The 26,603-nt window shown below is 43.1% G+C and overlaps 1 protein-coding gene across 1 annotated transcript in view; it reads left to right on the forward strand.

Annotated features, from left to right (window-relative positions):
- POU1F1 (POU class 1 homeobox 1) overlaps window positions 1-26,603 on the forward strand; it is a 91,805-nt gene that overhangs the window by 17,956 nt on the left and 47,246 nt on the right. Inside the window, exon 2 of the mRNA XM_078656196.1 lies at window positions 16,371-16,508. Coding sequence (XP_078512322.1) covers window positions 16,371-16,508 — 138 coding nt within the window. The remainder of the gene's footprint in view (window positions 1-16,370; window positions 16,509-26,603) is intronic.

The raw sequence follows: 26,603 nt of genomic DNA on the forward strand, positions 1-26,603 counted from the left end.
AAGAGGTCCATCGAGTCAGAAAAAAATTATTGTCATGCCAGCCTGTAGCATCCAAAACCATTACTAGAGGACCAAAAGGCTTTCACTCAATCTCAGAATAGAAAAGAATTATGAGCAGGTCACTTGATATTGAAAGTCTTCTTATGGTGAAAGCGGAAAAGAGCAAAAGTAAACGGTTGAACGGTGCTTTGAATTTTGAGCTGGTAGATTACAGAAAGGATGCAAATTGAAATTTTACATTTGCATACTCTCTTTGACAATTCTTATAGATTTTGCTTGTTTTCCATGGCCTAAATAAATATCCCAATGCTGGGTTATAATGGTGACAGTAATTATGGAGACACTGTTTGCATTGCCTCTATGGTTTAGAAGAGGAAGTAATACCAGACTCTCGTATAGCCAAACCAATTATGTTGCTCACATGAGGAGCAGCTCTCAGCTGTTTCTGTGAGTGTACCTATGCACAACGAGCCACATCAGAATAAATACCTGCATCCTATGAAGAGTTGTCAACATTGTAACACTGTAAGTGTTAATTGAAAGAATGATAAGTCCGCCATTCATGTATGAAGAAGGTATCAATGGAAAACATGAAACAAGTCAAACGTTTGTATGCACGTCTTGTTACAATGTATAACAAACCTACTGGAAATTGAGGTTTCTGCTTGGCAGAGGTATGCACCCTGTCCAAGTGGGAACCACAATCCTAGTCAGGGTAAGTCAGATACATTAACCTGTGCTCACCCTCTGGTAGCTTGGCACAGAGCAGGCAGGCAGGCTTAAATTAAGACGCAATGTGTAAAGTATTTGTACAACACTTCAAACAGTAACACAGTGAAAATACCACCCAAAAAACTCCACACCAGTTTCGAAACATAAATTATGATTTTATATATAAAAGCAGACCAAAATTATAAAAATATATTAAGAAGAAGTCAAGATATGAATTTTGTAAGATTAAATGGGAAAAAAGAGCACTTAGAAGTAATAATCTCCAATAGGGTTAGATGGTCCTCCTGGGCAGGGGCAAAATGCTGAGTTCCCTTTGACCCTGGTTGCCACAGCGAGATGCAAGGTGCAGTCGAGTGATACATTGGTGCCGATCCTGCAGTCGAGGTGATGCGTCAATTTTCTCCATGTAACAATGGCGATGCTCCAATTGCAAAGATGAAGCACTGGTTCCAAGATGCGTTGTTTCTGAAGCTGATGTGCTGTGTTTCTCCAAGGAGTCGGGGTATGCATTGATTGTCTCTCTCTGCAGTGGAGGCCATGAGGTGGTCCTGATGCATCAGTTCTGATGGTGATGCATCAGTTCCGATGGCAATTGACGCCTTTGCAGCTCTTTGACATCTTCGGGCATCCGCTGTGTTTTAAAAATCTATTTCAATTTCATTTTTATGTGCTGGTTGCAAGTGTGATGCACCTGTTCTGTTCCCGCAACAGCAGTGATGCATCGATTCTGCTCATGCAGCAGAGGATACATCATTTCCACTGAGGCAAGCACCTGAATCCATTTCCAATGGACCAGGCACAGGAGGCAAGCCAGCCCACCCTTGGAGATCACTCTGGGTTCAATTAAGATAGTCCAGTTCTTCCTCGGCAGGGCAGAGGGTAAAAGGCAGCACAGCAGAGAACCAGTTCTTCCAGAGCAGAAATCAGCATTAGTGGCGGTCCTTGTAGCAGTACAAAAATCCTTCTCCATGGCAGAGCTCTTCACAGGTCTAGTAGTGCCTGATTTGGTGGGGTTAGAGACCCAGTACTCATACCCATTTGTGCCTTTAAAATGGAGATTACCTCAAAGAGTGACTTTGAAGTGCACGAAGGTCCCCCTCCCAGCTCTGCTCTCTGAAACTCACTTTAGTGGGGTATGCAGCCCTTTCTGTGGGGACAGAACACAGCCTACTCAGGTGTAAGTGTCAGATCCTCCCTCCCATCCTGCCCACGATGATCCATCAGGGACGATTACCCAACAGGATGTGGATGGCCACTCAGTCATACTTAAGCTCCCTTTCTGTGTTTCTGTCTAGAGGGAATGCACAAAGCCCAGCTGTCACCCACCCCATATGTATATTAGAGACAGGCTGCAGGCACACAGGGCTCAGAGTAGAAAACTGCCATCTTTCTACATGTAGCACTTTTAAAAGGGTAGTGATAAAATAATCTTTACCAGTAGAGATGATTTATCATTACCATTCCAGTGATATGAAACATGACAGATCTACTCCTTCTCAGTCAGGAATTGAAGCTTATAAGTGTAATAATGAATTCCCAATGTTAACCTATGAGAGGGGTAGGCCTCCCAGTAGTGAAAAACGAATTTGGGTGCTTTTCACTTCCAGGACATGCAAAACTTAAAAGTACATGCCCTACCTTTTTTATTACACAGCTTCCTGCCCTATGGACTTCCTAGAGCCTACCTAAGAGGTGATGTATGTAATAAAAGGGGAGTTTAAGGCTTGGCAACGGGCTTTAAATGCCAAGTCGACATGGCAGTGTAACCTGCACACACATGCTCTTCAATGGCAGGCCTGTGGCATGTTTAGGGCTACTTAAGTATTAGGCACCAGTGCTGCAGGCCCACTCGTAGTATTTAATTTACAGGCCCTGGGCACATGTAGTGTACTATGCTAGGGATTTATAATTACATTAACCCCTTCCATGCTCATGACGAGCTCAGCTCGTCATGCAGTACACTGCTTGTGTGCTCATGACGAGCTGAGCTCGTCATGAACAATGGAATTCAAGGATCTGCAGCACAGAGGATGAATTGCTGTAGCATTGATAGTGTTAAATAGGTCAAATGGGTATGAGGCAATGTTACCATGTTTAGAGGAGAGACCACATGCACCTTAGCACTGGATAGCAGTGGTAAAATGATCAAAGTCCTTTTAGGGCCCCCTTAGTTGTCTCTCCACCACCCTTTTCATGGTGGACCCACCACCATGAAAAGGGCGGTGAAAAGGCAACTCAGAATATGCTTGGTGGTGCCAGCAGCAACTGTGGGATCCTTGATCCTGGCGGAGCCGGCGATCTCGTGGCACTCTGACTGCCACACTCTGAAAATGAGTCAGTACCTTAAAAAAGGTTTATGACTCAAAAACTGTGCAAGACAGAAGTCAGCACTGCATATGGGGACTGGAAGACAGGAATCCAATGGTACACTGAGCATGAAGCTTGTAAGCAAGGCGGAGAAAGAGCGAGAGAGAGTGACTGAGAAGAAATAGTGTGAGCTTGAGAGAGAGAGAGACATTGTGGAGGACAGAGAGAGGAACACTGTGAAAGGGGTAGGAAAAGAGGCATGTTGAGACATCCCTGTGGAGAAAAAGTGCAGTGCAGGAATGAAAGGAAGCTTAGTGGAAAGGTGGGAAACAATGACAGTAGAAAGGAGAAGCAGATTGCTGAGATTCAATACCTCAGAGATTGACTGAGCTCATGTATATGCTGTATGGCACTTTCAGTAAAAACAAATTCATGGACCCATTCTCTATCTGTCTTCCAAGCTGGACAGATCATTTTAAGCAACCTGGTTTTAAACTCCATCAAATCAATGATGTCCATTCCAAATGTTGCTATACCAAGAATGGTTTCCTCAACTGTGTTTCAGAACAAATAGTGAATTTGCCAGTTCAAGTTATGCTAATAAATTTCTGCATCACTCATACGGGAATGAGTAACTTTACGAGTTGTTCAATTACTCTCATGATTTTATAAAGTTACTTTTTGGAATTCACAAAAATCTCATTGATTACTTACACTGTGCAATAAATGTAGAGGTAAGCCCATTCTACTAAAGGCGCAATTAGCTGGGAAAGAGTAAACATTGAGTATGAGCTTAAAATGTAATAGTAGCTATCATCTATGAAAAATCCATACTATTTTGCAAAACACATACGGCCACTATTATTGAGTACAGAAGCCCTTTTACCTGTTGTTGCCAGCACAGTTGTTGCAACCCTGCACCGGGACACCGGGACAACGACTCCCAGCCCCCCAGCGCTACGCCGCCATGACCAATGGCATTTCACGCCTGGAGGCGCATTATTACCAGCTGAGGGCTCCCGCAGCGTGGAACATGCTCGGACGTGCCCGGGCACCATTCCTGCTTCTTGCCAACCCCCACGTGGCCCGTGAGAAAGAAGAGACAAATTATAGTGGTTTAACATCTTGGCCATTTGTCTACTCTTTTCCCCATACGGCTCAGGGTGGGTAAAATGCGCAAGCGCAAGACGGTTGCGGCTATGGCTCATGCTGCGCCAATTACCAGCACTATAGACTGTAATTTAAAAAGAGCAGGGGTTCTTGAAAAAGAAATGTAACTTTTGTCCCATAGGCTATCCTGGTCCCCGGTGAGTCTTCTCTCGCTATGTGCCTCTAACAGCGGGTTTCAGGGCTCTGAGGCAGGTCTCGAACTGGTCGATTCTCTGCCACACGTTACCATCTCGGAGACACAACCTGACTGTGACGAGCCAAAGGCGGGGCCTACAACAGGTAGTAGGTTACCTGTTCAAACCAAAGTCCCCCGAGTAGTTGTCCAGGGGGTGCAGTCTTGTGGATCAGAGGCTAAGCATAAATACACCACAACCGGGGAAAGACGAACCGATCTAGAGTTGACACACCTTCGCCAAACACACAGAGTGCAGTTCCTGTGACGAAAGATGACTTGGGGGTCATGTTAGAAGCTGGTTTTAGTTCCCTTCTTGAATGTTTAGATCTCAAGTTGGAACCAATCAAACAAAGGCTGTCTTCTATAGAGCAGGATTATCTAAAATTGGCTCTATCATCCACAGCATCCAATTCCTCCCCCCACACTGGTGATGCAGCGTTTGCATCAGTCAAGTCGGCTCCCGCTGCTTCTCCCTTAAATAAAATGCTCAATGCCCAAACCTCCCATCTCGTGCACAACATCTCCTTACCTGGCCCTTCAGCAAGCACCGGACAACCACTACCCTCCATAAGTGGGCTGCAGGAGCGGCCATGTCACCAATCATCTTCCAGATCAGAGGCAAAATTTCAAAGAGAACCAGCTCCACATGGGAGGGGTACAGAAGGGGTATGTTCCAATTTCTTCAACTACCAACCAGGACATAGTGCCCCAAGGCCCTAACTTCTATTAATTTACCTCCGGAAGCAACACCGTATGTAGTGGTGTTAGGGAACGTGCCAGTCCTAAAGCCGGACATCACCGAGGACTTTTACCAATTAAAGAATAAGGTCCTTCACTAGCTCAATATCAACACCTCCTTGGGCCTCAGGTCGGAAAGGGACATCCTCATGGTCCGGAGCGGGACCTGGATAGAAAGTTGGAAAAAGAGCTGTGATGGGGATTGGATAATTATTAACTCCAACAGCCCAGACCCGGCAGTGAGGATCTTACCTGCTGCTAATTACGGCATGAGAACAGGCCCTCGCTCCTCCATAAGGGCACTTCCCTTGGGTTATTTTTATTCACCCTCACCCATGATTCTGCACCTGAGTAGAACTGCTACCCCATCCTTACTGGGTTGGCTTCTACAACCACCTTCGGTCACTTTACTTAATTCATTTGAGCCCCTGGGTAAACTAGACTAATGTGATTGGCTGGGTGGACAGGGCTGAAGGAAACCCACAGTTCTTTTACAAACGGACCCAAAGGACCAGTCGGCTAAGGTGAACTGTTGCAGCCACACAATGGATAATAACTTCTTCAACATCATTTCTTGGAACATAGGTGGCTTGGCAAGCAAGTTATCTGACCCATGGTGGAAAATCTTTATGAAAAATTATGATATTATCTGTCTCCAAGAGACATGGACTGTTGATAATACCTATTTCATGGAGGGTTTTAAGCTTTTTAACATTCCTGCAACCCCGTCAAGAGCGGGACGTTCAAAAGGGGGTCTCACAATTTAAGTTTCTCTTGGTCTACGAGGTGTCTTTGTGGTATTAAACATGGGTAACCGGTGCCTACATGCGTTATCCTTTTCCTTAGGGTCTTACAGTCCAACGCTTTTGAATTTCTATAATGCTACTTCTCTCTACCCTGAGGTGTGCAATGTTACCCGTTTATGTTCTTTTGTAACGAATGTTAAGGTTTTGTCCCGTAAACCTGGTAACATAGCCCTGGTAGGGGACTTTATTACACATATATGTGGAGCCTAAAGGAAGGGGGAGTCCTCTTGTCCTCTAGCAGACGTTGTGCACTTTGAACACTGGGGGGGGGAGAAATTAAACGCACTGGTTTGTGATCTGGACCTGCAACTAACCATAGGGAAATGGACCCCAACCAGGCGATATCTCATTCCAACTTTTGAGGGGTAGGGCCGGGAACCCTTGTTTATTGATTTCATCTTAACCTCTACCCCCTCTATTATCTGATCAAAGAGTTCTCAATTATAACCAGTAGTTATAGTGATCACAATCCCTTCTGTATCAAAGGAATCTGGCCCTCCTTTGACCTAAAAAGACAGACCGTAGCAGGAGGAGTTTTACGGGCAACAGACGGAGGGAGACATCTCAGATGGGGGCATGTTATCCCAGATACCCTGTGCAGTTTTCTATTGGAGATGCTCCGGAAGGAATTTCAGATCTATCAAAATGCGAAGGCAGAGACAAATGAGTCTATCAAATGTTCCTTCGCTTTAATTTCGGACTCTGTCACTGACGTTTTGACTGCTCCTTTACAGAAAGCCCAGAGGGAGAGGGGGCCTGGATGGTTCAACTCAGATTGCTCGCTTGCAGCCAGGAGGTTGAAATTAGCCCTTCAGCCCAAAGAATGCCGCTCTCGTCAAAACCCCTAGAAAACAGTGTAAACTAGCACTTAGCAAATGAAGGGCGGCCCTGAAGGAAGAAGCTTGGGGCAACCTCATGGAAGCAACAACCTATAAGTCCCGTGCCAAGTTCTGGAGCATCATAAATAGCCCCATTCAGGGAGAAGAGGCCCCAAATGTTTTAGAAGCACACATCACTTTTTAAATCTGTCTTCAAATTTAGGGTCATCTGCGATTAGTTGGGCAGCTTCGCTCCCTCACTTAGGGTCTCATGTATTTGTATTCTATAAACAACAGCGGTCCATAGAAAGTTGAAGTAAAGGAAAATGATAAAAAAATAGACACAATCGTACTATATTTTGAAAAAAGTCTTGCCCAGCTGGGCAAGGCTTAGATGTTTATATGTAGAGAATTTTCAACAATTATTACAATTATACAAGGTGGGACACAAGCCTGTGGCCCACAGTACACACAGTGAGATACACAAGGAACATACATAACAAAGGGGCTTTTTTTAGACAAAAAAGCAGGTTCGCAGTACTTCCAATCTAATCATGGCAAAGTACCGCAAAGGAATGAACCATGACACCTTTACAATTATTTCAAATGTCTATTTAGTATAAGGTGTTCATTAGTGTCGACGGCGTTTCGATTCGCTTTTTAAATCATGTGAATCATCATCAGGACTAGAATTTGAGCCTAAAGATAGCCTTAATCGCCCGGTGTTGTTGGTATAACAAGGCAGGGCGGTGTTTGGTCCAAGCGGATTTAACGGATGCCCACGATTGACAGATAGTTCCGTATAATACTGTCCCTCCTAGATAATAAGTCGATATACGGGATCAGCGGTCCGTGGAGTGTCCTTAGTGCCGATGCATGTATTTGTATAACCAACAGGAAGTGGACTTGGTTATTGACTCTCATTTACTGTTTTTTATAGTGTTATCTCGTTATTACTGGTGGATGTATGTATCTTAGATGTACTTTGTATATAACTGACGAGCTATGAAATTGCCCAGGCTTGTACTTGAGATTGTACACATTGTATCACACCATTTTATTCAGTTTTTTTAATTGTGCTTTTATGGCTTCTTGTACATGAAACTGAATAAAGAAATTTGATAATGATAAGTACAGAAAAGCATGACATCGTGAGGATAAGCAAATAGCATATAAATCTCCTACATGGACTGATCTTTTACAATATAGAAAGCGAGACAATGTAATTATTATTAAAAGATATGTGTCATTATATAGGTGATTTCACTCTGCGGTTTCTAGAGGGGTCTTTAGGTGACCTACAGAACCTTGACAAGTGCAGTTCTCCCCGTTCACTGGTACCTCATACGAGAAAACAAAATAATTTCACCTTTATTTATTCAACTTGAGACCTTTGCTGCAGGTCATGTGGGCCACAAGTCAATTTGCTACAATACCCAACATGTCTACTATAGTTGGGAATATATCATTCAAGGGGGATCTGGGACGTCTTCCTTGCTTGTGTTCCATACTGTAAATACTTATGTCAATTTTGCTAGATGAAATTATTGATATTATGCATGGGCCAAATTTATGTTGGCAGTTCCAATCTGTTCCACTATTTAAAGTAAAGTTTTGGTGAAAATAATAAATGGTGCCAACCACCAAATTCCTATTGCATTTATCCATAGGGTACCTTTGGAAAAAACACAAAAATGACCTACAATTTTAGAAATCTAATGGTGTCCTTTAATTCCAGTTACAACAGTGTGAAATGTATATTCATGTACCAAAATAAGGTAATTACAGGTTCAAAATCTCAGGTTATGTCAAATTCAGTTTTTAAAAAAGGAATAAATCCAGGTTTTTAGAAAAAGTATTTGGTCCCTGTATGCTGTTTAAAATCAATCAATACCACAACTGGGTTTGGGCTCCCAACAGTAAGGCCAAGCCTGAATTTAATAAAGAACTGCACATTTGCCCATACTGCTACCTTATTCCTGCGCGTTCACTTTAGAGTGGCCATATTGAGAATCCAACAATATGTGACATAGACCACCTTTTCAGTCTGAAAACAAATCCTTTTCTTTATTTAATTTTTTCTCACATCTCAAAATTATACATTTCTATAAATCATTGAATCTTTACACATTGCACCTCAAAAAGTACTTTCTCAATTAAAATGTTCCTCAAACATTCAACTTCATTCCTTTCCTTACACACTCACACTCTGTTCATACTCATATTCCATTCTCACTCACCCACCACACCACCAACAGTCACCCTATAACCATTCATTTCTTTTTATAAACTTTTTTTGAAACCATTCAAATAAATGCCATAGAAAACGATTTTTTAACACAAATGTTCTAAGTCTGACAACTTAAACTTTGTACAAAATTCTGATGGCAAGAAATTTCTTAGGTAATTAGTTGTTGTATGATTGGGTGTAGATTTGTAATCTCATTGGCTACCGTAATTCATATAAGAATGTGAGTGGATCTTTCTGGTACATTAGGGTTAGTCGTAGTTGTCAGCTGGTCCGCACAAGGAGTCAAGCAATGCCCACAGATTATGGCCAGGCAAAACCCTATGAGACTTCTGCCCAGTGACCCTATATGCATAGCAGAGACATAGCCTTATCACATAGGAAGGTTTATAGTAGCCCAAGGCCGCCACCATGGCTAGAAGGACTTGGGTCCTCAAGGACTGGTTAGCCAAGCACTAGGCTTTGTTGAGCCACTAGCTAGAATGTTCGGCAAACTCTCTGTGTTGATCAGCTACTCTTTGCTTTAATGGCCTAATCTCAGATATTGGCCCTCAACCATTTCCGGACAGTTTCTATTCATGCAGAGTCTGATACCTAGGTGAACCCAGTTTGAGCTATCACAGGAGAGAAGGTTTAGGATATTTCTAGAAAGAAGACATTCCGAGGAAAGTTGAGGCCCCCCTGCTTGGTATTGTGTCGGAGAAGACATGTTACCTCAATAATGTAGGTGCTATCTATCTCGGTTTTTTCCTGTGCCTAACCCTACTGCTACAGGGCTACTTTCTGAGTATGGCACCATACCAGCTTGCATGTTTCGTTCCTTTTAGAAGAATGTGTGAGGGAGGTTTTTCTGGCACTGCAATCTGAATGGAGGCACTTGAGCTATTTAAGAAACGTAATATGCCCCTAAGGTATGAATAACACCGTAAACTAAGATGTATGTCTTCTCCCGTAAAGGTGAACACTAACTAGACCCACACAAAGAGCTGTGTAACCCAAGTGGATGGGGAGCATATATTGCACCAGAGGAGAAACCAGGGATGGAGGTTTGTAGCATCTTTCTGAATTTATCCCCAATTGTAACCTTTGCTGTTCATATACATTGCTCACCTGCACAGTTGCCTGGATTCCTCTTGCATACTGGAAAAGCAGGCATCACCAACTGGTAGCTGTGCAGTGTTCTGCAGCAGAGTAGTAAGGCTTGCATGAAAGGGGTCATAGATGTTCAACAAATGTACCTTGTGGACAGCAGGAAAATACCCGAAGAGGCGCCTATTTATACTTATTTTTATTTTAAAGTGTCATTCACAACACATTTGTGGTTACATGTTACATTTACAAACAGAAAAGTTAGATCCTATTTTCCAAACCTGGAATCAAAGCAGGAATACTTGAGGAATTGTCTGTTCCTAATAGCCAAGTTACGACCATGGAAGATCTACCGATAAATCAGAATTCCCACCGTCATAAGTTTAAGTTGAGGGTTAAGAGCATGACTGCTTCTGTCAGAGGAGCAGGAGGTGAACATAAGAAATATGTCCAGCAACCCCAAATCAAAATGTTGTGGGACATCTCTTTGTCTTCAAAAATGGTAAAGGTTAGAACCACCACCAAGGAGATAATAAAATGTACTCTAAATTCATTATTAAAGTTAATTTCTCTTATGGCTTGCAGGCCCATTGCCTAACACATTTTGACAACACCATCATAAAAGAGAAGTTTGGGCAAAGTAATTGAAACATGAATATTGGCTTCCTATTCGAATTGTAAAACTATTCAGAACTTGGTAAGGACTTCTGTCCACATGCACAGTTTAATGCTCTCTGATGCACGTCTCATAAAAATATTTCCCATCTGTAGATCAGCAGTCCTCGATTTCGGATGGTAATTTTAATTGTGCCACTGGTACTCTAAATGGAATAAAGATCTCATCCAGTACAAAAGAAGCACATTATGACAGGGGCAAAATACAGGCCACAGAAAAAGGTACAGTCAAGTACACACATTATAGGGATTTGCACTAAGCAGATGGGATGCTCTCACAAAAGCAGATGGCATGGTAAACTATTTGATTTTAAATGCTCTGTAACTTTTATATGTATATATGTAAAATAGATCATGCCTGACTTGGGGTAGATATTATTATTACATTAAAAGGAAAACAGATCAGTAATGTACACGTTAACAGTCAATCTGTCCCATGTATGCTTATTACAGAGTGTATCCCAACTTATTTCATAGATTAAAAAAAGCATTTCTGGAACTGAGTAGCCCATATCAAGCAAGATTCATGAAGGGCGGAGAACGGATCATAAAATCTTAAAATGAGCCTTAATAATCCTTAATGACTATCTCATTGACTGTGGAAGGGTCCATGATAGACTCAAATGGAATATCATCTTCTAAGACGTTGGAGACCTTTGATGTTCATGACTTACGGTAAAATTAATATATAGGACCCAATATATGTTTGATGATAAATGGGATAGCATTTGTTTGATCAAAATGAAGAAAAAGAAATTGAAAGATGTTTTTGTTTATCCTGATATCAGACTTGGGGCCAGATTTACTATTTTTCTCATGCAATGTAGGGGAGCAGCCACATTTTTTTGCATTGTGATGCATTGTCCAACGGGAAAACACTTTGCAGATCTTCTATAATCTTCCCTTCTCTCGCAGCAACAGACACTCCTGCCACGCAGCCTCGCACCGTGATGTAGGGGTGAGTGTGTGCTGTCGAGCATTGGAATGTTCCAGAAGCATAGCCTTCCGGCACACATTTCTGTGCCTGGACAAACACAGAAGAATCTCAGGCATCAGAAATGTGCGGTACACTGCAGCACACATACAATGCTGTTTTTGTTTTTAAAGAAATAAACATGTCCCTTTTGTGGTGCATATTTCAAGGAGTAATTCGTTTTTGATGCACCACGCAGTCTGGCTATCTAAGTAGATTGGGCCTTGCATCAAACCCTATGGTAGCTGATCTGGTCTAACACTGTCCCAGTAGCGCCACCTTGATGCAAAGCGATGCAAAGCAGCGGATAAGGGTTTTTGCATTCGGCAGCCCAGCTGGGAACCCAATGATGAAGCATGCCATCAACTAGGTTTCTGGGTGAGGGTTCTTCTTACAAATCCATTGGATGTTTGTACTTTGTTGCATCACACTGAGTCAATAAACTTAAACGACTCCCTAGTGAGTTTGTCCACGTTGTTTCTATTGAACCTGTTTAATGGAACATGATTATCTTTCCACTGGCCTTTCCTCATTATTTTGATCTTGCTTGTATATTTAAGGGGCATAATGCATATGCATATGTACAGGAAAATGTGTGTGTGTGGGGTGGTTGGGTGTTTGTGTGTGTGTAAAATAATGTTATGAGTCACATATTGTCATTATAAAATGGCATGATTGTTACGTTTATTGATCTGTATATATATAGTAGAATGCCGATTATGATAAAATTCCCCAACAATAAGGACTTTAAAGAGAGAATTTCTCTTTGACACTTTTTCACACTGTTCATGTTGGTACAGGATATTATGAATTTGCTTATTTTTATGCTTTTGCAGGAGTACTTCTCATGTCTCAAACACACCATACGCATTGTCCTATTTTTGGATCTGCAGAGAGACAGATTTAGCTGTCTTGCAAAGCTTAGACGATCCATACACGGAGAAGGTCAAAAGTTAGCTGCTCCCACCTACTGGTTGTTGAAAAACAACATACTCTGAATTATGACTATTTCATTGGTACGAAATATCAAGGAGAGAGGTAGGGAGAGTATCTGACACTCTTGTTCCCCGGTCAATAATCAATAAACAAAAGAAGAGTGTCTGGGAGAAAAAAGAAGAACTAAGCTTGGAGCTCAATAACAACCACACTAGGATGTTTAGGAAGGCCCTCACTCACCACCTAGTGATGACATGCTTCATCATCGGGCCCCACCAAAGAGACCGAGTGTCTCTTTGGTGTGCTGCAACGCCAGGATTACTGCGGAGCTGGATGGTGAATATAGGGCGTGTTGAGTGAAAATGAAAAATTAGTGAGTGATGAGGGTATTTAAAAAATTGTCAGTAGTGTATCTGAAGCAATTTTATTAATGATCACTAAAGACAGAAAGTTTAAAATGTATTAAAGGATCCAGTCCACTTTTAATTGAATGGTGGGATCCTAGAGAGTAGTCAACATGTTTCTTGCCATCGAAACGGTGTCAATTTACCCGGCAATTCTTCAGGACTGGGTGTGATAAACCCTGGCGGTATGGGCACTCTAAGGCCCACCCTTACCTAGGGACGTGAGATGTGAAAATTATAAAAATGTGAAAAAAGTGCAAAAAAATTAGGAATAATGGATTAATTCCTAATTACTCCTGGTTTAGGAGGCTTCTACTGATCGTTTCTGCACCTGAAAGATAAGGGACAGAGACACAGATAGGACAGGACAAACACTTAGAATTACTCCTTGTTGCCAACAATTGTTTATGGTGAAATTGGTGCTCCAAACGTGAAAGACACTCTAGCTGTGGAAAAAATAGCGCTATGTTTAACACCGCCTAGTAGCCAAGGGTTCGCAAAGGCACAGCATGTGTATGCAACTGCAAAGGCAGGTGTACCTTTATTTATTTTTTCTTGTTTTGAAAGACCCCAGTGGTCTTGAGAACAAGAGGATTTCTGGTCAACGAGCTCTTCGCAGACTAGGTTGGTGTGCATGGTGGGTAGGTTTGATAGCAGATGCTACTTGTGCTTGCAGTGGGCCAGGCTTCTGTTCATCCTTGTACCCCATAACTCACCTAGATTTCCATCACTCATTCACCTACACTCTGATAGGCTTGTGGCGGCTGGCCAGTACAAAGAATGGTGAGGCAGGGGGCACAAAAACATAATAACAATAACTAAAATGGACTTACCTTCAGGCTTTTAGCATGATGTCCTCCTCCCTTGGGTGTCTTCTCCAGAACCAGGAAAGTGCACTACTCAATCCTGGTTCTGCTCTCACAGCATGAGAGCAGCACCAGGATTGCAAGGAGCAGTCTCATCAGCACTCTCAAGAGCACTGGAGGCCTGCACTTTCTCTAATCCAGTTGTTTAAGACAGATAAGTTAGAGAAGTGTAAAATGTGCATGTCTCTTTGGCCGTCCATCTTGCGACTCCAGTCAGACTTGTGCATTTGAAAGTCCACAGCTCCCTGCCACTCGGCAGCAATTGCTCTGCCCTTTTCTAACACTTAGTTCGAGGTCAGGAGAGGATTGTCCATTGGGGCTGAGGGGCCTCGTCTCTCCACCTTTTGCCCCTCATTAACAGTGTCTGCCAGGCTTTGCAAAAGTCAGCCTGACATACACTGTTCACTTTCAGTTCAAGCCAGGAGTCAGATATGAGCATTTAGTGCAGGCTCCTGGCTGCCTGAGTTGAACTTTGCTGGGCTGAGGAAGTCACAGCTCCTGTGGGCATGATCTCCTCAGCTTAGCAAAGTTCCCTGTAACGTCACTGATTGCCTTGCACCTGGGGGCTTCAGTTTTAAGCCCTGAAGCACCCAGGGTTGAGTGTCAATCAGTGACACTTAATCACATAGTGGTGTGGGGTCAGCAGTCTTACTGACCGCATCCCACTCTGTGATGACGTTGGGACTGCTGTCTATGCTCATTGGCTGACCTAAGGAAGTTAGCAGTCCCAAGCCTCCTGGAACCTCCGAGGCAGAGCTGGCTGCAGGTAAGTGAATGTTTTCCTTTTAAACTGGTGCGTGTGTGCATGTACGAATGATTGTTTGGTGAAGAGTGTTGTGAATGGATGCGTCTGTGTGCGTGCGTGCCTGCGTGTATGTATGCATGTTTGGTGAAGAGTGTTATAAGTGGATGTGTTTGTGTGCATGCGTGAATGTTTGAATGTTTGGTGAAGAGTGCTGTGAATGGATGTGTTTGTGTGCGTGCGTGTATGAATGTTTGGTGAAGAGTGTTGTGGATGAATGGGATATATGACGGTACCACGCGTACTTTTACAACGCGTACCGTTACAACGCTACTTTTACCACGCAAGTCGTTACAACGACTTGCGTGGAGGGGCGCTGGATAGTAAATTCTTTAATTTACTATTCCAACTCCAGTCCCCGTGGACTCTAGGGAAAGGAGTTGGATAGTAAATTAATCTATTTACTATCCTGGAGCGCCCCCCAGCGCAAGTCGTTGTATCGACTTGTGTGGTAAAAGTAGCGTGGTAACGGTACCGCGTTGTAAAAAATGCGTGGTTACTGTTGTATACCGGATGAATGTGTTTGTGTACGTGCGTGTGTGTGAACACATTGCTTTGAGTGTTCTGTGTGTGTGTGCATGAGAGTGTGCCCCGTCCGCCCCACTCCCTCCAAAACTTACCGGCCACCACTGTTCGAGATGGGTTGCTGAAAAATAAAATGGAAATGAATACACTTTATTACCTTTTTATTTTTCAGCTCTCTGGCTTCTGGGGCGACACTCCTCTGCTCAAATGGAAGAGCCGCCCCTGTGATACACACAAAATCACCAATTAATGAAGAAACTTGTTTATAAAAAGCCAGGTTTAATTCCTCTGGCAATGCTCAATCTAATTATATTTATGATATTGTTTCACTATAAAGTATAGTTTTTATTGATAGCGGGGTCTATGCTCTATTTTAGATAATAAAGGCAAGATTAATTGAATTGTGTTTGTAACTCATGTAAAGCTGCGTTCTGTTATAAAATATTTGCTTGTTATAAACTGTTTCTATAATTACATCTATAAGTTACTTGATGATATATAAGTGTGCGAAATTTGAATAATTTGCTTTTGTGTAATTACATAAAATTCTGGAGAAGTGAAATTACGCAAAATGCAAAACTGCCATTTGAAACTATATTTTAGTGGAAAATGCATCCATGCATCCAATTTATACGCGAGAGCACATTTTGCGCTTAAAAAAGTGCAAAAAGCAGTACTGGCGCAAGCAACAGCTGCTCGCATTCTGGTAATTTACGTTGTTCACTTTTTTCCAGGCTAAGATTTTGCCACAACCACAGCATAATTACGCTGCATGGTGGAAAGAAGTCATTTTGTGAATTTCTGATAACTACCCTAAAACAAAATGTGCAAAATTGCTCATGATCTGATCATGCGAGCATAACAGAAATTTCGCCCAACCCTAATGATGATGTGGATAAAATATTCAGCAGCAACCCTGCTACAAAATGCAAGTGAAGATAAAGTTGAGTGCCTACACATAAATGTACACTTAATTCAGGCTAACTAGTAATCAGCTAACCTCCTGAATGTTTGTGAAAATGTTAACTGCAATATTTTAAAAAACAATCCATATTGAACACATATTTGAAAAAATGTTTTTGAATACTCATGCATTTTCTTACCAGTACCATCTGTTTTGTCTTTGGTCCAAACTCCTGGCTTCGTTCCCATGTACTTCTCCATGCTGTCATCAGCGGGTCTGCATTACTCAACGCCCTCATGCCACTATGGAAACCAACAGTCGACCTATGGGGTTATGGCTGGTAAGGAAATTGATCTATAAAATGTCAATAAACTGGGCAGGTTTCTCTTTTTAATTTCAAATGTTTAATTTAGGATGGTATCCAACTACGTTGAAGATAAAAAGTAACCAGCGTTTTACACAAATCATTCTCAGGCAGGAAGGGCAATTTCATGAAAATACATCTCATCTGTACCTGATAATAGCAAATGCGTTTAACTCAGAAAAGGAACTGCCACATCTAACACTCTATTACTGGCTGTAAAATAAGGCGGTAATAAGAATGGTAGACAGCGGGACATGGTCAATTGGAAAAGATAAATGATGTCCCAAATCTAGCAGTTAAAGTATTTTCTGTGCCTGCTCAAGGGTATTACAGAAGGGACCACACAAATATTTGAATGTTTATTCTGTAATCTCATTAGCAGAAGAGTGAAAAAACAGGCATGAACATCATCTTGCGTGCCATTGTTTCTTTTAATTTGACCCTATATTCCAATTGTCAACTGACATAAATGTTGTAACTGTAGTCAAATCACTATACTTGCATGTACCTCACACACTGAAATGTGCATGACTAAAACGAACAAGATTCTCAAATAGTTTTAAGGAAAAGCCTCTTCCTACACTGACTGAAAACCAACAGTGTTTCCCACCTACGCAATTTTTTAAATATTTTTTTTAATCTTGACATGTTTTAGGAATCAAGCCAACCACCCAAGAGATGTTGTCAGCAAGTATCTCCCAAACCAGAATTTTGCAGGCTTGCAGTATGCCGATCTCCAATGTTGTGAATGGTGTTGGAACATTACAAGGTAATTTCTGATAATTGTTCACGGTCTCATATAGCATTGTTTACACAGAGAGACGTTAATGCAAGGATATCACTGGCAGAGTTGTGTGGACACAAAATCTGGAAAACTGTTGATGACTTTATTAATTTAATTTCCAAACCCAGACACAATGACTGAATGATTATCTAGAAAGTGAGTGTAATAATGTGGTAGGTAATGAAGTCCATGATAATATTCTGTGAAAGCCTACTTTAGCTCCTATGAAATGGAAAGATACAGATTATGGGCCTCAATTAGAGTATTAGGCACAGGGTTCACCACCACAAATGTGGCAGAGTATACTGTCCCCCAAACTGATGGACCACCTACTCTATTTATTAAGCTAATAATAGGGGCGGGGCATGTGATCCCCCACTGAGCATTAAGATGCCCTGGGGGCCCATTACTCCGTGCTGGAAACATGTAGCTTCAGGGAGGCATGCAGCCCCCTTCCCTAAGCCCAAATGGGCCCCAAGGACCTCATCCTCTGGGGGCCATGAATTAATTATAGGTGAGGGTGGCAGATAGCCCCCCTCCACATGCTTTAAGAGGCCTCAGGGATCCAACCCTTCGGGGCATTTTCTATTCTAAGTGGAGTCCCCCGGTTCCCACCGGGGGCACCCACTACACATAAAATTGGGGGCCTCAGGGGGAGCCCCGGGGCCCCGTAGCTCCAGCCAGCTCCCATACAGTAACAGGCATTGCTCCCATCAGGGGGGAGCAGTGACTTCTGCCTGCTCCCACTGGCTGGGAGCATACTTGCCTGCCCGTGCTCCTGCTGGCAAGGGAAAACCACTTTGCCCTAGGGGTGTGTTTCCCAGGGCACAGGTAAAGAGCCAAGCCCAGGGGACCGAGCCCGTTTGTCCATTTGGGCTCGGAGAGGGGGTCGTGGGCCTTACTCCCCCTAAAAGTAAAGATTTCAGCCCCAGGGCCACCACTGGCTCGTGGAGGAGGGCCATGCGCCCAATCCCCTATTGATATATTTTCAGCCCTGGGGGATGGGGTCCTTGTGGTTGCTTAAGGCTCAGGGATGAGGACCCTTCAGCCCCCTACCCTTTTTCATTTTGTCCCTGGGATGGGGTTCCTGGGCAACATCTATGGCTTGAGGGCAGGGTCTGCATGCTTCCTCCCCAACGTAATATATATAATGAAACACCGATGGGCGTTACATTTTTGTTAAATGGTCCATGTATATACATATAGGTTTAAAAAGACTTCAGTAATTCACTTGAAAATATTACAAAGTAATATTATGGGTACAAAAAAAACCCTATAACCATTGAAATTCCCCAGTATTAGTTAAATAAACTATAAGTCAAGCCCCCATCACTCACTGCTTCACATAGGACATCACCCATGGAATGTTAAATGGCATCACTGATGACACTGCTGATTACATCATCCTTAGGAAAAGATACTCTGCTCATTTGCCTATAAGAATATATATATATTAAGTAGATCAATATTTACTAAGCATCTCATCTAAATTATGTTTCATTTACCTAACCATAACTGGTTACTTTTAGTGGCTGTCAGGTTTTGTTCTGTAAACATAACCTCACTTTACCTGTGCTTTTTTCAGTGAATCTTTGAGTTATTTTTTTAAACTACATTAAGGTGTTACAACCAAAGGTAGCCATGCTTTAGTGCATGTGCTTGGCAGCTCGCTTAAGTACCTAGCATTTTGGGGTTATGATTTTTTTTGTAATGTTCTCAACATCATGTGGATATGTTATTATAACATTGATGTTGTCCATTATCTCCTTCCACAGGCATGTCTTTGATTATGTTTGGTGGCATCATCAGCATGAGAGGACACATTAGACATTCATGGCAGCAGATTAACTAACATTTGAGGTAGCCCAGCACAGCAAGACAACATGCTGTGTTGCTGTGCATCACATGGAGAGCGCAGGCGCACTGAGAGGAGCCTAGCACAAACGCAGGAACCCTTGTGCCATGGAACAGCATCCTGCTCAAAAACAATCCTCTGAGCTTTCTTTCTCTTTATGTGTGTGCTGCAGAATGCATCGCATTGAGAAAGAGGGAAATATGAGGGGAAATACACATATTTCTCCTCCCCTGAGAAGGTTTAGCATGTTGATGCATTACCAGGTTCACTAGTGTTAGTAAATCTGAGAATCAGCCAAAAGCCATGGTTGGATACGTGGGAACACCTATGCTCCACCTATGGAACGCCTTCACAAGGTAATGTAATTCAGCGACTTGCACTACTTGCATTACTTCAGATTTACTGTGCCACACTGAGCCACGCAAGCTGACTCTGCATGGCATAGTAAATCTCACTTGTGTGATGCAATGATAACACAAGCCCATTGTATATTTAGGCAATGGTGTCTTACCACCTCCTTGACCAGGACCTCCAGTTCAATATCCATAAACTTGTACTTCATCTCTCTGCTAGGGCAAGGATTACGCGTACAGTGTGTTAAAAATATCAGAGGATGGCTATGAATTCTGTTTTTCCTATTCCATGGTGCTTAGGTGCTCTGGTGATACAAAATAAATACCTGTACAGAAGTTGCTAGTGTACTTTGCTGGGGGCCTGGGGTCCTTATGTGTGCTGCTTTGATTGTGTGTTACTCTCCTCTCTATGGATTAAAACATAATGAAACACTTCTTGACATTCATATGATAAAGGCCTGCTTCTGTTAAGGTTAGATTATGCCAATTCATTCTCCTTGACCTCTCCACTGAAAACTTTCCTTCATATTCAATTACTGGAAAAACCTGCTGCTAGACTGGTCATTAGGCTATCAGAAATTAGCACATTTATCCAGTGCCCAGATATATTCACTGACTTCCAATTGATAACAGGATCTGTTTCAATGCTATGACAATTGTAAATGATGCTAATCTCCCAAAGATCCCTACATTTCAGACTTCCTCTGCCAACCAACCAATAGCTACTTGTGGTCCCTAGTGGTCCTTTTCCATTACCAGAGCCAAAATCTGGAACACTTTCTTCCTCACTATATATGTTGTGCATGATATGATCAGTTTTAGAAATACAGAATGCGTGTTTCTCGATCAACAACTTATTTTAGCCTTTTTGCTTTCACAATCATGTCTATGGTTGTTTTAGTCAGCGCAAACTATATCAGAAATAGTGCTACCTAAAATAAACGTACAATATAACATAGCAGCCCAGATGTGGCAAACTTCATCTTCCTCTTTGATATCCCCGATAATAATACATTGTGTACTTTCACAAATGCAAGACTCTACAGCGACAACCCATCGAACAACAACCACAGTCATTTTCTCAAATCGCCAACAACCTCAGAAGCGGATGTATGACGGTACAACGCGTACCGTTTCAACGCGTGCTTTTACAACGCGTCTTTAACAACGCAAGTCGTTACCACGACTTGCGTTGGAGGGGCGTGGATAGTGAATAGTATAATTTACTATTCTAACACCAGTCCCCGTGGATAGTAGGGAAGGTGTTGGAATAGTAAATATATTATTCTTAATCCTTTAGCGCCCTCCAGCGCAAGTCGTGGTTACGACTTGAGTTGTAAAGGACGCGTCGTAAAAGCACTGCGGGGTAACATCCATGTTGAAAAGGATGTTCCCCTCAGAAGCTCTTGCAAGTAGGTCCACCTTTTTATGGACACCATCAATACCCTTTTGCACCGCATGAATGCAACCAAAGGTGCGGCAGCACTCTTTCAGCAAAGGGCTAAGGTTAAGTCAACCTGATTCCTTTGGAAACTCCAATGGGGATGTTTATGGGACATAGTCATGAAACTGTTAGCAATCCATTTATAAACTTTGGGCCCAATTCACAAAAAATGTCTATATGTGTATCTTACACTTGCAGTAAGTCTGGGTTACTCATCAATGTGAGAAGTATGCCAGGAGTACTTCCGACTTAGACATTGTCATGAAATGTCAGCATTTCCGTTAGGGTAACATTGGCCTCTGTAGACTTCCACTATTAACATCCTCCCTTTCATATGATCAGATCACCACCTCATTAAATTTGAAGCATTTCTATGAACCAGCAATGCATTGAGGAATGCGTGCCTGAGCACCCTCCGCAATGGAAACAGGATGAATCTGCTCGATATGGTGAATATCCTCCGTGAATCCGGCCCATTCCCCAACCCCTTTGTTGAACAGACTTCTGTTGGTTTTTTTCAACTTTCTGCAGCACACCCAGGATGTATATGCCCCAGAACATACTCGAATGATGCAACTTTTATTTATTTTAAAGTTTTATAGAGCACGAACCAGACCCGTGAGGGTATCAGAGCACTTTACAGGATTGACGGGTGGTATACAAAAGACTTAGGGGCGGAGGATAGTATTGGGATAAAAACAGGTAGATACATTAGACAAGGGAAACAACCGATCTCAAGTCCCGGATACATTTGGGATAAAAACAGGTAGATACATTATACAACACAACACGCAGTCTCAACTCTTGGGTGGGATGCCCAGAAGTGCTGGGAAGGTATCATCCAGAAAAGTCATGGATAATGACGTAATGGTGGGTAGAACAGGTCGCTGAGGTGATTGTAATGTGATCATTAGGCAAAGAATTTGCCCATTAGGAAACTTTTGGTCTCCTTTTTAAAGCGTGCCAAAGACAGAAGTCTTCTTATGGAGGGCGGGAGAGAGTTCCATATTCTTGGAGTGGCCCCAGAGAAGGCCCGGATGTAGGGTTTTTTTCCGGAAGCGTGCTGGTTGGAGCAAAAGGTCTCTGGCAGACCGGGAGTTTCTGGCTCCTCCAGATATCACGAGATTCTGGGTGAGAAATGCAGGGGAATTGGAGAATAGAGACTTGTGAGTTATGCAGGCCAGCTTAAGTTGGATTCGGGCCTCAAGGGGAAGCCAATTCAGAGCTTTAAGGTGGGGAGAGATGTGGTTGAATTTCTTAGAACCAGTTAGGAGTCTGGTGGTGGCGTTGAGGCAGGCTTTCAATGGGGCCAGAGAGTTCTTGGGTAGACTTGCGAGAGTAGAGCATCCATATTCTAGTCTGGAGATGACTAGTGCCTGGATTGCCATTTTTAGGTCGGAATGGTCGAGGAAGGGTTTCAGGTTTCCTAGGTAACTCAGATGAAATCTGTCCATTTTGGCCATCAAGTTGATATAGCCCTGCATGTTCAAGCTGCCGTCTAAGGTTATTCCAAGGGATTTAGCCGAGTCCCAATAGTAGGAGGGCAGTTTAGAGCTGTGATAGCCTTGATCCATTCCTGGATGTCTGGATTGGTTTTGGGTGGGGAGATTAGAAGAAATTCAGTTTTATTTGCGTTAAGTTTGAGCTGGTTAGAGGTGAGCCAGTGAACAGTCAGCTTCAAGGCCTCATTCAGGGAGAGACTGTCATCAGGGGAAGAGATTTTAATGTCGATCTGTGTGTCGTCGGCATACATGTGGTAGGAGATTTTGGCGGTGCGTAGCACTTCTGTGAGCAGTTCAAGGTAAAGATTGAAGAGGGTAGGGGACAGGGTTGATCCTTGGGGGACTCCAACCATGATTGGAGAGGGAGCGGATAGGTTACCATTGACTAGGACTCTCTGTGAGCGATTCTAGAGGAAGGACCTAAACCATTCAAGGACAGTGCAATCCAAACCCATCCTGAGTTTGAGGCATTCAAGGAGTGTTTCGTGGTCAACTGTATCGAATGACGAGGATAGGTCTAGGAGGATTAGGAGACAGGTTTTGCCTTGGTCAAGGGCTTGGAGGGCGTCATCCACGATGTGGATGAGGGTGGGTTCAGTGCTGTGTCCAGGTCTGAACCTGGATTGGAAGTCATCTAGTAGGTTGAAGTTGGTGATGTGTAGGCTCAGCTGCTGTTGCACACATTTCTCCAGAACTTTAACAAGGAGTGGGATGTTTGATATAGGTCTATAGTTGTCGGCGGAAGCAGGATCCAGTGTAGGTTTTTTTAAGATGGGGATGACTTGGCCGGCTTTAAGAGAGTCAGGTGTCGAACCTTGTAGGAGGGAAGCACTGATTATTGCAGTCCAGGAAGGGATGATAGCCTGAGAGGCGGCGGCTAGACAGTTAGAGGGGAGAACATCATTGAAGTGATTGTTCAGGTTTAAGCAGGCTAGAATTTATGACATAGAGTGTTCGTCAGACTTTAAATTTGGACCAGTGCGCTTGGTTTTTGGGTGACCTCTGGGAGGGCAGCGCAGAGAGAAGAGGTAGAGCCGACGAAGTTTGGAAGTAAGTTGCGGATTTAAGTTTGTTTCCTAGGGCTGAGATTATGTCGCAGAAGAAGGAGGAAAATTCCTTGCATGATATTAGGGTTTAGGGGTTTCTTTGGAGGCTTTTGCTAGTTTGTTGGATTGGTGTTTGACCAAATCAAATAGCTTGCGAGGTCTACTCTTGGCGTTCTCTATTCTTGGCGTTCTCTATTTCTGTTCTGAAGAATAATTTTTTTAAGTTGAGGATTTTCCTATTGTAGGCATTTCTGGCCTGGTGGAGACGTTTTAGATGGGTTGTTGTCGGGTGCTGTTTTCAGTTACGTTCAGTCTGTCGAAGGGATCTCCTCTCCTTGTTGAGGGATTCGTTGAACCAGGGATTCCTGTCTTTGATCTGGGTTCTTTTTATTTTTAGTGGAGCAAGGTCATCTAGAATGTCAGATATAGTTGAGGAATAATGATCTGTGAGGTTGTAAACCGAAGTGCACTGGGGGTCGGGGAGGTCAGTCTCACTGCGCGCAGCCAATTTCCTGTGATCAATGTTCTTGGTTTCTCTAACCCATCGTTTGGGAATCGCGGGTTGTGGTGTCAATGTCTTGGGGGTGCCAGGCAGGAGGAAGGTGATAGTGTGGTGGTCAGACCAATCACAAGGGTCAATAGAGATAAGTTTGACCGCGGATTCCTTAGTGATGATCCAGTCTAGGGTGGCATCTTTTGAGTGAGTAGGGAGTGAGCAGGCTTGGGTAAGGGCTTGGTCGGCCAAGAAGTCTCTGATGGCGTTGACCTGAGGGTCCTCAGGATCTTTCCAGTGCAAGTTGAAGTCGCCAAGGAAAATGTCATTGGAGTTAGGGGACGCCTTGGCTGTGATGATTTCAATGAGGTGGTCAGTGAAGGTGCCATTCTTGCCTGAGGGTGGTAAAAGATGGTAGTCTGCACAGTTGGGAGGTGTTGTTGCAAATGGAGAGTGCAAGGTATTTGCAGGAGTCTGTAGGGTCAGCCAGAAGTTCAGTAACAGAGCGACAGATGTAGGCAATGCCTCCCCCTTTTTTTAATGCCTGTCCAGCCTGACAGTGTTGTAATTGGGCGGGACTAAGAGGTCTAGGCAGGGCGATGAGGATTCATTGAGCCAAAATTCAGTCAAGATCGCTAAGTCAGATTTTTGGCTCAGGATGAGATCGGCGACATCAGAGGCATGCTTTACTGCTGAGCGGCAGTTAATTAGGAGGCCGGCTAGAGGGGGGTTGGAGTGAGTGTCGTGGGTAGGGCCAGAGATGGGTACTAGCTCTAGGTTGCTATTGACCACTCCTCTGTCACAGAGGGTAGCTGATCTGTTGGGGTTGGTTGCAACCGTGCAGATAGGGTGTTCGTCACTCAGGTCTGAGGGGCATGGGATTGATAAGGCAGGTTCGTAGCTAATGAGGAGGCCTACAACTTCTTTCTCCGTGAGGTCTAGAGGGTTAGGCGTGACTTCTTTCTAAACATGCTCCATGGTTCAATGATGAATTAAAAATAGCAAAACTCAGGCTACACCAACTTGAAAGGCAGTGGTGTAAGGGTTACGGCACTATAGAAAAAGAACTTTCTAGTGAGGGCATTAGGCAGTATAAAACTTGGCGCCCACCACCAAATCCTTTTATTTGAACAGCATTGCTTTATCAGCAAATAAACAAAAGGAACATTTTACGATAGTAGATGAAATCACTTGTTCCAAGTGAGTATCCTGAGAGATCGAACCCTCCCAAACTCTGTGCAACACACTCTGCACTTATTCCATTGAGAAAATGTATCCAGTTATAGATAGCATTCCAACCACTTCTCGGCCTCTACAATTTGGGTAGAATATGGACAGTTGCACCATTAATTCTCAATCCTTGGTACAGTTTCCCCAACTCCAGCATGAGAAGGCTTATTTCTTTTATGCACAAGGTGAAGTATGGCTTCTTGCTGGAACCCTGCACCCTATCATTATTCAGGGCATTTTCCCTTACAATTTAAAGCTGCTGTGATACTTCCCTTGCTGGAGAAGCTCAAATACGATCCTAATCTGCTTAAACATTATCGCCCCATTTTACATCTCCCCTATGCTGCCAAAATGCTTTACTCAGCAGCTAAGCCTGTTATTTTATTAATTCAACTTGCTTTTTCCATTGCAGGCTGGTTTCTGTTAAACCTGTAGTATAGAAGCAGTGATACTTTCTGTCCTTGATGATCTAGGATGAGAGTTGAATTTGAGACATGTATCCACACTAGTATCACCTGACTTTGATACTGTCAGCCACATGCTTCTGCTGAATCGTCCGAAGGAAGCTGGTCTATCAGATCAGGCTCTAAGTGGGATATCCTCCTTACTAGGAGGCCGAAACACAGGAAGTGCAGCTTGATCTGTTTTCTTCTTCTAAGACCTATGTCATCTATTGGGTCCCCTGCGGCTCAGCATTATCTCCTTTGCTGTTTAAAGTTGACATCTCCCGATTGATCTTAGCCCTGGCTAGTCATGGTTGTAGATTCTACAACAAAGCTGATGACTCTGAACTTATCTTCCGGCATAAAGGTACTGCCCAATCCCAACCAGGAATTTCAATCTACCCTGAAGTTGACTTGGAACTGGTTGGACACTAACTAAATGCTGATAAGACTGAGCGTGTTAGTCTTATTCCACAACAGATCTCTGGCCAAACACCTGCTGGCCCTCCGAGCTTGATGCTCCTCCTGTTCCAGCAGCACATGCCAAGAGCCTTTTTTTTTATTGAAGACAATCAATGGTCCATGATCCCCAGATCAAGACAGTCATGTCAAAGTGCTTTGTCCTATTGAAATACATTAGGTAGAGTGCTCCTCTTCTGTCACCTGCGGCTTTGAAAGCAGCGATTGCAGACGTAATTGTGTCCCACATGGACTATGCAAACTCCCTGCATTTGGGCATCCCTGCAACTTCTTTACACAAATTACAAATCATTCAAAATAGACCTGCGAGGATAATCTGTAAATTGCATACACATATCTCTCTTGCCTTATTGAAGCTTCACTTGCTCCCCTTCAAATGAAGAGTACTTTTTAAAATGTTGTATATTTACAAATCCATTATTCACCAGGCACCAGCCTTTG

This window comes from Lissotriton helveticus, chromosome 8 (genome assembly GCF_964261635.1).
Source record: "Lissotriton helveticus chromosome 8, aLisHel1.1, whole genome shotgun sequence".
NCBI classification, from domain to species: domain Eukaryota; kingdom Metazoa; phylum Chordata; class Amphibia; order Caudata; family Salamandridae; genus Lissotriton; species Lissotriton helveticus.